The 16,675-nt window shown below is 32.2% G+C and overlaps 2 protein-coding genes across 2 annotated transcripts; both read left to right on the top strand.

Moving 5' to 3' along the window:
* The first annotated feature begins 7,547 nt into the window (after positions 1–7,547).
* On the top strand, positions 7,548–7,997 carry LOC126668149 (2S seed storage albumin protein-like). The gene has a single exon (XM_050361363.1). The coding sequence runs from the start codon at positions 7,548–7,550 to the stop codon at positions 7,995–7,997; it is 450 nt and encodes a 149-aa protein (XP_050217320.1).
* Positions 7,998–9,643: 1,646 nt separating this feature from the next.
* LOC126668148 (2S seed storage albumin protein-like) lies at positions 9,644–10,078 on the top strand. Its single transcript, XM_050361362.1, has one exon. It carries the CDS (start codon positions 9,644–9,646, stop codon positions 10,076–10,078), a length of 435 nt encoding a protein of 144 aa, XP_050217319.1.
* The last annotated feature ends 6,597 nt before the right edge of the window (positions 10,079–16,675 follow it).

Genomic DNA, 16,675 nt, shown 5'->3' with positions numbered 1-16,675 from the left:
ACCGTGGAAGCAGTGCCTGTTTGCAGCAACAGTGGTTTTGTTCAAATGATCAACGAGTCAATGCATGAGCAGGAGCGTATCTTAATTCATAATGAGGAGTCACCGCCTTCAGTATTGGATTTTGATAAACTACGATTTGCAGGAGAGGAGATATTTGTTAGCAATGAGGTTGCTAGTACTGCGTTGGCACCTGCATCTGTCACTTTAAGGGAGACGTCATCTTTAAGGCCGCAGAAAAAACTGGGAATTACAGGTTCGATGCAATCTTGCTCGTCGAGTCTTATGGAAACTGAAAGAGAATTATCTGACACGGGCATTATGAACATGAACAGAATTGTGATAGAAAATTTGATTAATGTAAACCAAGAACCACTTAATGAGGCAGTTGAATCATGGAAGGTGGGGTTAGAGCTTGGTCTTTTTGACAAGGATAATGAAGCAGATACGGTGAAACAGCTTGCATTGAACTTAGCTGCGGGAGTGGATGTTCATCAGAGATAAGTTTTTTCTTTCGTCTGGGTTTCTCTATTTTTATGTCTGATCCTATAATTTTTATTTCTTGGAATTGTAGAGGAGGTTTGTTGAGTTGTGGTAAACAGAAATTTATTCGTTCTATGGTTTCTGTTAATAACTTACTTTTTATTGGTTTAGTTGAATCAAAAAGGGAAAATGTGGATGATTTTCTAGTTAGAAAACTTTGGCCAAATCTTGATTTTAGCTATGACTGGGTTGCTTCTAATGGTGCTTCAGGGGGTCTTCTTTTAATTTGGAATTCGAATTTATTAAGTTCTGTTTCAATTACTAAAGGTGCTAGATGGATTTCGATGGATTTTGTTTATGGGAATAATTCATATCGTCATGTTCTTTTATATGCTAGCAATGTTGCTTCAGAGAGAGTTCTTTTTTGGCAGGAAATTCAGTCGATGTTGGAGTTTCCTGGAATTGTTTTGATAAGTGGGGATTTTAATGAAGTTCGGCATCCAGATGAGCGGCTGAACTGCACTGGCTTCTCCCCTTCGATGATTGCTTTCAATGAATTTATCAATTCAGCTGAATTAGTTGATGTTCCGCTGCAGGGTAGGCGCTTCACTTGGCATAACTCTTATTCGAGATCCAGGATAGATAGATGTTTGGTTTCTGCGGCAGTGGGCTTATATTGGCCGAATCTCTCTCTTACTGCTTTGCCTAGAGGAAAATCTGATCATGTTCCAATTTGTTTCCGCTCGGCTAACAAATTTGATTGGGGACCAAAGCCTTTTCGGTCTGTGGATGCATGGTGGGAGCATGATGACTTTGATAATTTTGTTAAAGAGTCTTGGAATTCAGTCTGTTCTTCGTCCAATAATCTTACTCAAAGATTAAGGGAGCTTAGAACGCGAATTAAGAATTGGAATGCTAATATCTTCGGTGATCAGAATAAGAAGATTAAGGACCTTAATTGTGCTATTCTTGCTAAAGAGGTGGCTGCTGATTATAGGCAACTTTCTGTAGAGGAGGAAAGTGATTTAGCAATTCTCAAGAATGAGCTGTGGGTGTCGGAAAAGAGAATTGAATCATTATGGATTCAAAAATCTCGCTTGAATTGGAGCTTGACGGGTGATAGGAATACTAAATTCTTCCACAGTATTGCCTCTCAGCATCACAGGAATAACCATATCTCTTCGATACAAGTGGAAGATAGTTTATTTGCAGAGCCAGCTGACATTAGATTTCACATTCGAGAATTTTTTAATTCTCTTTACTCGCAGAAAGAGAGAGTCCGATTTGACTTATCTGGGTTGATGTTTTCGAAGCTTAATGCAGACCAAGCGGACGCTCTAATACAGCAATTTGATGAAGATGAAGTGTTCTCGGCTATTTCTTCTTGCCATGAAAAGAAAGCGCCAGGTCCGGATGGCTTTAACTTCTTTTTCTATCGCAGAGCTTGGATAACTATGAAAGTGGCCATTTTGGAGATGTTTGTTGATTTTCATAGGTCGGGTTTTATTCCTCGTGGTATTAACACCTCTTTTATGGTTTTAATACCTAAGGTGATTGGCTCATCCAATATTAGAGACTTTCGTCCTATTAGCTTGGTGAATGGGTTGTACAAGCTTCTATCTAAAGCTCTGTCGAGACGCTTGGCTCCCATGATTTCTTTTGTTGTTTCAGAAAATCAACATGCTTTTCTGAAAGGCAGAAGTATTATGGATTGTTCCATGATAGCCAATGAATTAATTCACTTGGCACATAGGCGTAAGGATCGGCTTCTTGTTTTAAAACTTGATTTCCAGAAAGCGTTTGATAGTATCGATTGGGAATACTTGTTTTCAGTTATGCGTTGTATGGGATTTCCCCGGAAATGGATTCAATGGATGTCTTCTTGCTTATCTACAGCAACTACGTCTATCTTGGTGAATGGTAGTCCAGTTAATCCAATTAAGCTGCGCCGTGGTGTTCGTCAAGGAGATCCTATCTCTCCTTATTTGTTTGTTTTGGCGGTAGAAGGTCTGAAATGTATTCTGGATAAATCCAATCGTATGGGATGCACTATGGGTTTCGATTTTTGTGCTGAGCGTGAGTCTATCTCCTTATTACAGTTTGCTGACGATACTCTTATTTTTCTTCCTTTCGATTTAGTGCAGCTTCGATATTTGACTCGGATTTTACGTTGCTTTGAAGTTATTTCTGGATTGAAAATTAACTTTCATAAAAGCTCTATTATGGGAGTTAATGTTAGTGAATCAGATTTATCTTCAGCTGCAATGGTTGTAGGATGTAAGACTGAATCTCTTCCTATCAAATATCTGGGTTTACCTTTGGTTAAGCGTCAATTGGCCTCTGGTTTTTGGGATCATGTTGTGGAAAGGTTTAAATCAAAGCTTGCTTTATGGAAAGGGTCTTTGTTATCTCCTGCAGGAAGGTTAGTGCTTATTAAATCTGTCCTGTTTAGTGTGCCAGTTTATTTCATGTCTGTTTTTAGTATGCCGTGTGCTGTTCAGAGAAGACTGGATTCTTATATGAAGCGTTTTTTGTGGACGGACGATGCTTCATCTAGAACGCTTTGTAAAGTTTCTTGGAAGGTTATTTGTCAAGATTATGATATGGGTGGTTTGGGTATTACTAATCTTAAAATCAGGAATCAAAGTCTGCTTTTTAAATGGGTTTGGAAATTACGCTTTATGGACAGGAACTCGTTATGGTTTGCCGTTATCTCTAATTGTTCATTAATTTCAGATTGGAATTCTTTGCTTTATGCTGATTCTAAGATTTTATCTACTGTTTGGAGGGGGATCAAAAAGAGATGCTGCAATGATGTTTTTATGTGGGGTGTGTTTGCGGATAATGTTCGATTTAAGGTGGGCGATGGAGCTTTGATTTCTGTTTGGGATGATAATTGGCTTGGGCATGGTTTAGCAAAGGATTTATTTCCGAGGCTTTATAACCTTTCAAACCATAAACATGCTTTTATTTTAGATATCAGATATGAAGGATGGAAGTGGCGCCGGAGATTAAGAGGATCGGAGCAGATTTTATTTCGAGATTTACAGAATCTGTTTGAGGTTCTTCAGTTTATGGATGGTAGGTATGATGTAATTTCATGGAACTCCCCCTCGTTGATTTTTTCTGCAGCTTCTTTTTGCAAATTGGTGGCTTCTACAGCTGCTGCTCGGTCTTCTACTGCTGCTGCTCGGTCTTCTACTGCTGCTGCTCGGTCTTCTACAGCTGCTGCTCGGTCTTCTATAGCTGCTGCTCGGTCTTCTACTGTTAATTCTGCAGCAGATTTGCGAGATGAAACAGTCCAGGTCGGTGATCGTCGTGCAGCTGTTCAATCTTCAGCAGCAAATCGGTCTAGTTCAGCAGCATGTCTTCAAGATGTTCAGCAGCAAACTGGCCTCTCCAATCGAGCTCGTGTCTTTGTGGAAGAGCTGCAGTTACGTCGGCCTGCTGCTGTAAATCATCAGCAGCTCGGTTTTGAGGATGTTAGGGATACAGGAGATGGGGTTTTGAGGAATGACTTTGAGGATGTAATTGCGAGAGATTATACAGGTATTTCTAAGACTTCTTTATTTACTCGTCTTTGGAAATCGCAGGCTCCACCACGTGTTAAATTTTTCATTTGGGTAGCTCTCCACAATCGAGTTCCTACTTTGGATTTTTTGGCTAAACGATTGATAGTCTCTCCGGATAACAGTATGTGTTCTCTCTGTGATGTTGTGGAAACGCGGGATCACTTATTTATCCATTGTGCCTTTGCGAGGAGTATTTGGTGTGGTGTTATTCAGAGATTGTATTTAGTTTGGGTTATTCCGTATTCTTTTGATGATTTTATGGTTCAATGGCAGAGTATGATTCCTAGGGGTCCTTATTGGAAGCTGTGGGAGATGCTTTGGTATTTGATTGTGTGGGAAATTTGGAAATGCAGGAATGGTAGAGTTTTTAGGAACGAAGTTTCAAACAAGGATGCGGTGATCTTTAGTTGCTTTTCTAAAGCTGTTTTTGTTTTTAAGAGTTATAATAGGAGCTTTAGCTATTCGAGTTGGGATTTCTTTTTGAATCCTTCCAGTGTTTTGTATTCGAATCTTTGATTCTCGCCCACTTCTTTTTGCCTAAGCCTTTAGCGTGCCGCCTTGTGTGTGTCGCTTCTTGTGCGAAAGCTTAAAGTAGTGGTTTTGCCACTTCTTGTGGCTTTAATATATTTTTATTCATAAAAAAAAAAAACAAATTGATAAATATATTTAAAATAAAATTATTGTATATTTACAGAAAAAACCTTTTTAAATTAATTAACCTTTTTAAATTATATATTTTTCAGAGCCGCAGTCTTCAGTGCGGGAGCATCAATCGGCTTAGTTCGGTTTAGAATTGTCCAAACCAATCACCTGGCAAAATTTCCCAGCCGAACTGAACTTTATTGAATTATGCCTATAGAAATTTATGGACTACTCTCTGGATTTAATAAGTTTAGGATATTTGGAAGTGCAAGAACGATATCATAATGTATAAATCTATATAGTATTTTGTATCTGTAATTTTGTTTATCTTCACTTTCAAAGCCGAAGGTGAAATATTAAACTCTGTATTTCATCAAACTTTTCTCAAATTACAAAAAAATCATTAAATAATTTTTTTTTATAAAATGATCACTGAATATCTTTTACTACAAAAGGGTTCATCATATGAAATACATTTTCAAGCATAATTTCTTCAAAAATAGAAAGTACTATTAATATTCATAATTTAGAAACACTATACAAAATATGCATATCAGACTGTTCTATGATCGCAGATGTTAGGGCTTTGGGTTAAGAGAGATGATGGAAAAATAACAACTATGTTATCAAAATTGTTTTATATTTTTTTTATTAATTTGTATAATATATCATATAAGTCCTTCATTTAATGCCACATATATATACCTTTATTTATGAAAAAAAAAACACCATATCAGATTTGATAACGGATCATCTAACAGGGCAGGCGTTAGTTGCCCCATTTTTGATAACCATCTAAATGAGCCGGCGTCCGCTATACAGGCCTAAATATTTCCGAGCTCCGACCACAGTGGTCAATTAGTACCTTTTTTCTTTTATCAAATACCATGATTTTTAAATTTTACCAATTTGGTCCATCATTGTTTCAATTTTTGTCAAATTTACTCATTACTCGCTTTGAACTGATGTGGCGAAATATTATTCGTCTATATGTATAAAATTAATCTTACGTGGCAATACAACCTCGCGCCAAGTTAACTCCAAATGAGTCGTGTGCGTATTTAGCAAAAAAATTAATAAATGATGAATTAAACTGGCAATATTTAAAAAATTTGTTGTGTTTGGAAAAACGTCAAAATTATGGATAAATGAATTAATTTTATCTTTAATTATAGCTACCAACATCTTTTATTTTTAATGAATAAAAGAAGAATTAACAGTAAAATTTAAATTTTTAAGGTGTATGTGAGTTGTTAAGATATTTTTATAATTGAAATTAGTCGTGTATTTAAATCATACTCATATATATATATATATATATATATATATATATATATATATATATATATATATATATATATATATCCGATTAAACTAAAGGCTGTTTGATAACCCAACTTATTGCTTAAATTAATGTATTAAGCATCTAATTGTTTTAAGTTTGTTTGATAATTTAAAAATGTTCGACTTAACTTATTCAGTTAAATCAAAAACCACTTAAAATAATAAGTCAAAAAATCTGACTTTTTTTTACTGAACACATTAAATTATAAAGTATCAATTTTATTATTGACTAAACTTTATGTTTTAATTATTTTCGATTATTATCCGCCAATAAAAATATTTATCTCTCATATATTAACTCTTTTATTTTCATAAATATTATAATGAGTGTATATACTTAGATCAACACTTAACATTATAAAATTATATTTTATTATTATAATTATTTTATTCTCTATCGTTATTTTTCTTTTTAAATTCTATATGACATTTATTTAATATTTTTGCTCTTAAATATTAGTTGGACTTCCGTTTTAACACAAAATATTTATTATAAAATTTAAACGGCTTTTAAAAGTTTTAAACATTAATATTTTATTTTAAAAATTTATTTTCAAAATAAAGGGGGACATTATTATAATTTTTAAAAACTAATTATCAAAATATGAAAATAAAGTTCATGATATTTATTTATGATGTATGTAATATTCATAATATTTTTTAAATATTATTTACTTTTAAAGATTTAAATAAGATATAATTTATATTTAAAATAATCAATATTCAGAAGTTTAATATGTAAATATAATAATTTCGAGTATCTATAATTATCAAATAAATTTATTTCATTCAGTATTTAAAAAAATCTCTAATTATTATTTTTAACATTTATAATTCAATATTTAATTTTTCACACTTAATTTTCAGTTTTAAACGCCACCTAAGTCTTTATTTCCTAAAAAACAAACATCTACCTCGAGTTGAAATTAAGTTATACATGGAAAGTTTTAAAAAGTTGTTCTACATTTGAAATCAACATCTCATGTATTTTATATGAGCCTCCTCAATTTTCCGTCCAATAAAAAAATCTTATATAAAAAAAATAATACTCCCTCCGTCCCAATAGAGTTGTCCACTTTGCCTTTATCACACAGTTTAAGAAAAGTAATTATTGTTTGTGGGTTTTATAAAATTTTACTTACTTTTCTTGTCATACCCCTATTTAATATAGAGCTCACTTGCAATTTACTTTCAATTTACTCATTAGTGGATTTTAAATAGGGGCAATATAAAAAAACTAAGTGTAAAAGTTAGTTACTTTTTGAAAGTGGACAAGTATTTTGGGACAAAATTTTTTTTCAAAGTGAACAACTCTATTGGGACGGAGGGAGTAAATGACAATTTGCTGGTATACGCGTAAACACAAACCATGCTAAAACCATCATAAAAAGCCACACTCACAAGTGACTCATCTTTCATACCACGCTCCACGTTCCTTACATGCACTCTCCAAATTCTAATATTAATACCATTCTCACCTCCTTCATCCATCCACACTACCCACTAACAATGGCCAACCTCATTTCTACAGTATCTCTCATCGCTGTTCTCTTAATCATCACCTCCAATACATCTTCTGCATACAGAACCACCACCATAACCGCCACGGTCGACGAAACCGACCCGAGAGGAACAAAAGAGCAATGCCGTGAGGAAGTCGAGAAGCAGGACTACACCGACTGTGCTCTGTACATGATGGGATGGAGTGCAAGAGGATCAAAACAAGATGTCTCGGAAAAAAACCAGCAGGAACAGCAGATTCTCGAGCAGTGCTGCAGTGAAATAAAGCGAGTAGACAAAAAATGCCAATGTGACGCAATCGAAGCTGTTAGTCAGGAACTACTGATGCGAGGAATAGTTGAGAAGGAAGAGTATGAGGGGGTCAGGCAGAGGGCAGGTTCCATTTCTTCTTCTTGTGGGCTGCGAGAGCATTGCGACATCCGATCGATGTTGTTCTAAATGTAAAAATAAAATTGTATCATTTACCAAAGTCGTGGTCATGATTCATGGTTTTGTAAATGATTCAATAAAAATGATGTGCCTAATTTTCTTTTGATCTAATCAAAATGGAAAATTATATGATCAAAAGAATGGTCCCAGAATGTTTTCAAGGAGTTTATGAGAATTTCGAAAACGGAAATATTATCGAAACGCGGAAACATACCTTCCTTATTAATGTACCAACATTTTATTTATTATATTTGGCCAAATAACTAAAAAGACCAAATTTTTGAAGAAAGTTCCACAAAAATTTAAAATTTTCAATTTCATCCAATTTATCCTAAAATATATAATTTCATTTCAATTTTATCCAACCCTCAATTTTCAATTGATTTTGCATATGTGGCGGTGATGAGGCATGCCATATGTCTTCCACCTTGGCGAATACAAAATAAGAAGTCAAAATAAATTCTTACTTAAAAAAAAACATTTACACCTTCAAATTTTAAATCAACTTAACTTTTAAATTCAATTAAAAAATAACCCAACTAAATCTAAATAAATTTATTAAAAATGATTTAATTATTTTTAATATTTTTATCGTAATCCACTATCGACACCGTCGCCTTAATTTTTCCGGCCACCCTTACCAACACTGCCGCTCCGCATACAGTTCTTCGCATGGGAAGGACAGATCTAATGAAAAGATCCAGATCCGGTTCTTCCCAAATAGGATAAACAGGGATGAATCGGAAAAGATGAACCCATTTCAACTATGTTTATTTTTTTTATTTTTTTTAAATTATATTAAATTTTAATCGGTTTGATTTATTTTATTTTGAGTTTTCGTTATGTTTAGTTGGATTTTATTAATTGAGAAAATTAAATTAATAATTTAAATTTTTTAATAAAATTAATTAGTTCGGTTGAATTAATCGTGATTTGATTTAGTTGAATTTTAGTTTATTTAAAATATTATTTAATTATTGATATTTAAATTAAGAAGATGGTGAAATGTGCTAATACAATTTATAAGTATAAAATTAGCAATATTTTTTAAATATTAAAAATTTATTTATACTTTAACCTATTAATTGCCATGGTGGCATATTGTGTTGCACGCCACATCAGTAATGCCAATTGAGGGTTGGACAAAATTATGCATTTCAGGATAAATTAGATAAAATTGAAAGATTTGTACTTTTGTTAAAAAAAATTAAAAAAATTTGATCTTTTTTCAATTATTTCTCATTATTTTTCATTATAGTTTGCGAGGTAAAATTGGATTAGCAAATAAATTTATATTGCCATAGAAAATGAATTTTAATTATCTGAAATAAATAAATAATATTTTATTATAATAAAAATAAAAATTAAATTATTATTACATAATAAATAAAGCCGCAAAAATCCGCAAAATATTGTGACCCGACAAAACTCTGTTATTTTTTCGAGTTCTCTTCTTATATTAGTGGAATACTCACAAACTAAATGACAAGAAACTGCAAATTGGTGGTGTATGTGTAAGCACAAACCACACTACAAATCCAGAAGTAGCCACGCCCACTAGTGACTCGTCTTTCATATATGTTCCACGTTCTCTACATGCACTCTCCGAATTCCTCTATAAATACCATTCACTCAATACACAATACTCACTAACAATGGCAAACCTTATTAATTCTACAGTATCTCTCATCGCTGTTCTCTTGGTCATCACCGCCACTGCATCCTCTGCATACAGAACCACCATCACCACCACGGTCGACGACACCAACCCGAGAGGCGTAAAAGAGCAATGCCGTGAAGAACTCGATGAGAAGGACATGACCGACTGCGCGCTGTACATGGTAGGACAGACTTTAGAGGGATCAGAAGAGAATCCGCAGGGGAAGAAGATGATCGAGCAGTGCTGTGACGAAATAAAGCGAGTACGCCAAGAATGCCAATGCGACGCGATCAAAGCTATGGGTGAGGAACTACAGGAGCGAGGATTGCTAGAGAAGGAACAATATGAGAGGGCGATGCAGAGGGCAGGTGCCATTTCTTCCTCTTGTGGGCTGAGAGAGCGCTGTGATATCCGGTCAATGTTGTTCTAAATGTATGGTTCATGCTGGTTAAAATAAAGTTGTATCGTTTGCCAAACTCATGGTTTTGTAATGGTTCAATAAACACGATGTGTGCTAAATTGTCTTTTTTTTTATCCGATCAATGACTGAACGGATTCCAACTATGAAACGGCACCTTTAAACCTTACACATTTAATCCTTATTCGAACCGGATAGATTCTTTGCGGGAGTCAAAACACTGACCCCAAGTCAAATTGTCTTTTTTCTTTATTTTTTGAAAATAAGTCAAATTGTCTTTTGGTCTACTCGAAATGTGCAAATTAAACGTAAAGAATAGTAATAATATATATCTATAATTATACCTCATTTCGTCATTTTAAAATTTTATCAAATTAGGTTCACCCTTTTATTATTGTCATCTATATTTCTGTATAAGGTTCTTAATTGATGTGGCATATGAACAAGTAGATTTAATAAAAACTGAAAAAATGATAAATTAAACTGGTAATAATATTTTTAAATTAATTTATATTTACAAATAAAGTATAATAATAAATAGATAAACATATTCACCATCACCATTAAAAAAGGCATAATGTCATAAAAACAACCGATTTTTTTAGCACATTTTTTATCCTACCGGTCAATTATATTTTATTTTATATTTTTTGTTTTAATTGTATTTTTAAACAATAAATTGATATTTTTTTATTTAAAAAAAATTAAAAAAAATCTTCAAATGGATCTTTTTGTATTAAATTGATTCTTTTGAAGAATTTTTCAAAAGCAATTCAATTAAAAAAATATCAATCAGCGTCAGTGTAGTTTTTAATATTAGACCAAAAAAATATTAAATCTTAAAAAAATATTGAGCTTTAGTTCTATTGTTTTTTTCTTTTAATGAGAAATTTAAAAAAATCTATAAAAAGTGAGTTAAAAATTCAAAACAATGAAAGCCTATGCAAAAAGCAAAAGCTAATGAGAAAAGGCTTATAAATATTATTTATAGGATTGACCAAGAGTGTTTCCATGGCTTCATTTGTTTTTAATATTAAATTTTTTGAGATACCTAAATTTTTATATTAGTTATTTTGAGACTTTTAAATTATACGGGCTTAATTACACAAAAAATTACAAACTTTCGGTGTTTGGTATTTAATATAATTTTTTTTCTTGACATACTTAACATTATCTTTCATTTTTTTGATATATTCATCCATAATTTCATTTTCTTTGAAAAATTAGACCGGTTTGGATGCAAAACGGCGCCGTTTTATATCCAAAACAGCACCGTTTTTCATCTAAAACGGTCTTGTGGACAAATATGTAAAAAATTAAAAGTTGATATTAAATATGTCAAGAAAAAAAATTATATTAAATACTAAAGACAATCAAAATTTGGTGGTTTTTGGTGCAATTAAGTCAAATTATATGTAAAATAAAATAAAATGAACGACTAGATCTTACCATATTGTAGACCTGAAAATTAAAAAAATAGTGACTACATAAAAATAAAAATTAGTATCATTATTGTTATAGGAGAAAATTATAATGATATAAGAAAAAATTAAATTTTCTATATAGATTTAAGGAATCACTAAATAACTTTTTTACTTGTAAATTTGTATATTAATGTTTAAAATAAAATCAACTGAAATCTTATAATTGAATAATTTGAAATTTAGTTACTCTAAAAATTTAAAATTCAACTCATTTATTTCTTCTATAGTGCAGAAACTTAGTGACATGTTGCAGCTGATACGCACTTGGATCATTAACGTTTTTCGATATCAAAACAATCGATATAAACTTTTCACTAGCCTTATAGGTTGAGGTGTCGCCCGCCCTTTCAAATTTTCTTAAAAAAAAAATTTGTTCTTCAAATTTTAAATATTTTTTTTGGTAAATGATAGATATATTAGCTCATCCACAAAGAATGGATGGCAAAAGAGTCAAAACACAGCAATTAGCTAAGCATTTTTATAGAAAAAATCTACACAACGAAAAACGTCATTGCCCGAATAAGAGAATCCCTGATTGCTAGTCCTGTAGAACTCCACTGTTTGACAAACAGTTAAGAAAATCAGAGATGAAATATCCGTTGACTCATCTTTAAAGACCTGTCTATTTCTTACTTTCCAAAGGTGCCAAACTCCATAAAACCAAATAAATTTCCAAAGCTTTCGATGCCTGCTATCCGAGAAGGAGTTCCACTGAATGTAAAACTCATCTAGCGAAAACGGAGCAATCCAGCTGAAGTTACATTAATTTCAGTAAAAAAGAAGACCAAAATCTCCAAGCAAAGTGACAATGAAGAACGATATGAATACCCGACTCATCCTCCGAGCAAACGGAACAAGAAACATGCTCAAAATCCAATATTACATAGAATTGAATCCTTGGAGGTAAGTTCTCTTTCCAAATACGTTTCAGAAGATTAGAAGGTTGATGTCTGTTGAAATTAAAATTTAGAATTTCTGCTATTGAAGCCGACGTGAACAGCTTGTTACCTCTCCACACCGGTCTGTCATGCGAAGGCTGGAGGGCAACGATCTGAGGGAGCTGCTGTACAAGAGAGCTGAGACGCTGCTGCTCGCCAATACGAAGTCGACGTGCCCAAGAAAATTCGCTGAACTGTTGTAAATCAGAGTTGATAACTGCTGAAATCTTGGCATCTTTGTTACGGCAATTTTTTTAAATATTTTTAAAAAATATAGTTATTAATTTTTGTACAATTAGCTCCTATAATTTTTTTTACTAACCCGCCACCCTATTTTAAAATTTCTAGTTCCTCTCTCAGGAAGCTATAGGAGGGAATTAGACCTCTAACAGATATTGAATCTAATCAGTTATACTCTTGAAAATCTGACCTATGCCGAAAAGTATACTGAATCTTCAGTAGTAAAGATCTAAAATAAATGATAATTTGCTATGTTTTCGACATCCTTCAAAAAGTTTTGCATCATTTTTCTGCAAAAATCTATAAAAAAATTTAGCTTCTTCACTCAATACATCACATTGAGGCTAATTATTTTGGTGTGCGCCAAAATTAAAATTTGCTTCAAATTCTCTATTGCAAGTAGTTTCTCCGATGTTTCCATACCCTAATACCATATCTTCAATGTATTGGTCTACATTTCCTTTTGCATTTAAGTTTAATTCCTTAGAATGTGACTCAATACTTGTTGTTGGTGGAAACAGTTCCCCATGAAAATACCAATGAGTATAACCTCGAGAAGATCCTTTACTAAGAAGATGATCCGTGACAATAGTTCGATCAAATCGGAATACATTAACACATCCATTACATGGATGTTAAACTCTGTAGATCACTAAGCTTTCCTCAAATTACAGAAAGGTCACTAAAAAAACTTTTGTTACAAAAAGGTCATTAAACTATACCTTTTATTACAAAGGGGTTCAGCCATCTAAAACGTTGCGTTTTAAGCAAAAACGCAACATTTTTGCTGACGTGACATGCCAAAATTACAAAAAAGAACATATTTGAGTGACCTTTTTGTAATAAGAGGTATTATCTAGTGATATTTTTGTAATTCACGAAAAGTTTAGTGTTGTTTTTGTAACAACATAAACATTTTTGTAATAAAAGCTATAATTCAATGACCATTTTGTAACAAAAGTTTTTTTAGTGATCTTTCTGTAATTTGAGTAAAGTCTAATGATCTACGGAGTTTAATATCCTCCATTACATGGACATGCAAGTAGCCCATCCTTTGAAGACTTTAGGGCAAACTCAAAAAAATAATCAATTTCTTATAAGTATTTTGTGCTTAATCTATCACTTTTGAATATCCAAGTCGTATCCATTATAAAATTTCTAAAAGATGACATTACAATAAGTTAATTCGATTAAACAAAAGATAATGTACACATATATATATAAATGAAAAAAAAAACATAATGGGTATGAAGAAGGAACGTGCATAACATGAAAAAATTAAACTTATTATTTGCTTGAACCAAATTTATTATTGGAAAGTTCATAGAAGTTGTTGGTATTTTAATCCGGTTCGTAAACCGGTTCATTTGCTTGAACAAACTTTAGAACCGGATTTAAAAAATAATATACTGCCTAAGGCCGGTTCGTTATCCGGTTCATAATGTGTGAACCGGCCGTGGAGCCGGATATCTGTTCCATTCGAACCTGGAACATACCTTATTCTTCAATAAAATTAAAAATAACTAACTAAAATAAATCACAACCAATTCAAATTCAGCCAAATAAATATATATATATTAAATTGATCCAAGTTCATCAATTTCACATACCTTAAGTGGAATGCCTTCAATGGAATTGCTAACCCAAAAAGTTTATATTATAGAGACTTGAATTACGGAGATAGCCAATGATGAATAAATTCACATGGACTGTAAAAAGAGATGAAGGAACTCTGAATTGTAAAAAGAGACGAACGAATTTCACATAAGAAAAAGATAAATTTAGTCGGAAAAGATGATATACGTGAGAAAGATGAAATAAGAAAGGAACATATAGAACGTATCTATTGAATTGTTTAACTTTTAATAACATTTGTAGTAAATGTTACTTTTTAAAAAGTAACATTTATAAAATATGTTACAGAAAATATTAAAATTGTTATAATAGATAATTATTTTTAGTGTCATTTATACAAATGTCATTTAAAGATATTTTTACCATATTAAGTAACGTTTCCGAAAAATGTCACTAAAACAATGTCATAACAGACCGTTTTTGTTGTAGTGTACATAATACCCATATAATGATTTATATCAAATCAAGTAAGGTTAAATTAATATATATATATATATATATATAATATTATATACTCAATTGCTTCTTTAAAGAAATTTCTTTGTTTCTTTGCGTGAGTACTGTTTTGTGAGTGTTTTATTTGAGAGCCTAGCAGCTTTCAACAAACTAATTGTGGTACCTGCAATTCGAGAAAAAGAGTGCCATGATTTTCAAGTTTACAGTTTGGATTTGATCATTGTCATTAATGTTAGATTGAGGGTAAATTTAATTTGAGTTCCCTATACTTTTACTATTTTATTTATCTGTTCCTATTATTTAAAATTGGCTTATCCCCTTAAAAACCCCTCACCTTTTACCCCCAATTCATTTGCACCCTCACGTTGCAAAACCACCAAATATACCCAAATTACGACCTTTCACTTTCAATTGCACCCTCAAGCATTAAATTGATCTCTTTTCACTTGAAAAAATAGGTTTATTTTTGTTTTAAATAAAATATTAAGTCCTATTTTAAAATATATACTAAAATTTAAAGTATTGATTTGAACATTTTTCAAGTGAAAAGAGGTCAATTTGATGCTTGAGGGTACAATTGAAAGTGAAAGGTCGTAATTTGGGTATATTTGGTGGTTTTACAACGTGAGGGTGCAAACGAATTGGGGGTAAAAGGTGGGGGTTTTTTAAGGGGATAAGCCTTTAAAATTTTATCTTTAAATAATGTTATGAGATTAGTCGCAGCGGAATAGCAGAAAATTAATTAGGAAATCAAGCTTGTGGCAAAATAAAGAATCGAAATAAAAAAAACAAACACAAGATTTACGTGGTTCGTCAATGACAGCTCCACGGGCGAAGTAATGAATTTTATTCACTAATAGATGAAAAATAAAAAAAACGGTAGAGATAAACCCAAATAATATTTTGGTCGTACTAATCTGTCTCACACTCTTAAATTCTACAAGCCATGCGTTTGTCTATCTATAGTGTTTTAAATAGATAAATAAATAAGAAGTTCAACCAATGAGTTATAGCTCAAACGGTATAAGTGCTAGGCAGCAATCTGCTAGGTCGTGGGATCGATTACTCCTACAAGCGCTCCCCTGATCATCCAAATTATCAAAAAAAAAAAAAGTTCAAATTCAAAAAGGATTTAAACTTCCTTTTCCTACACAGACCAATACTAATAAATATTCAACACATATTAGGATAAATTAAAGTCCTAAACTAATTAGAATTTTATGAATAATCCTAACACTTAATATATTTTGCATTTCTAAGCCTCTTCGGATGGAAAAAAACGTGCACTGCACTCGCCGTGAAACGCATAAAGACCAAATTTAAAAAGAGTTCAGATATACAAAAATTTAGAAGTATAGAAATCTATCGGATAAAAGAATTTAACACATTAACCCAAACCCACCTTACCATTTTTCGCATGATAATGGTAATGACAATTGAACATGTGCGTGCAAAATTTGTCCAAAAAAACCTGTTGAATTAAATCTGTAAATACAGGAACCTAATTAATACAAAAATTTAAAAATTGATCCAATAAATAAAATGGTAAAAGTATAGGGCCTCAACATGGGTTTGGCCAAGATTTTAAGATAACTTAAGCAATTGAGATGCAATTTCCCTCTTCTATGCTCACGTGAATCCAATCACTCTCTCACTAAATAATAACCGTCTCTGCAAATCAGTTTTGTAAAAATGGTGTATAGCGGACCCTAAATTTAACGACAAAAATTTTCATGTTGATGCTGTTCGTGTAGTGTAAGCACAAAGTGAGTCACCATTTTATGCACATATTACATGCAATCTCAAAATTATCCTATAAATATCATTCTCACCTTGTTCATCAATCCACACTAACC

This window comes from Mercurialis annua, linkage group LG2 (genome assembly GCF_937616625.2).
Source record: "Mercurialis annua linkage group LG2, ddMerAnnu1.2, whole genome shotgun sequence".
NCBI lineage: Eukaryota > Viridiplantae > Streptophyta > Magnoliopsida > Malpighiales > Euphorbiaceae > Mercurialis > Mercurialis annua.
The sequence above is the reverse complement of the archived record's forward strand: the minus strand, read 5'-3'. Positions and strand labels throughout refer to the sequence as shown.

Excerpts from the sequence above, each read along its gene's own strand:
- LOC126668149 (XM_050361363.1), top strand. The coding sequence starts at position 7,548 with ATGGCCAACCTCATTTCTACAGTATCTCTCATCGCTGTTCTCTTAATC.
- LOC126668148 (XM_050361362.1), top strand. The coding sequence starts at position 9,644 with ATGGCAAACCTTATTAATTCTACAGTATCTCTCATCGCTGTTCTCTTG.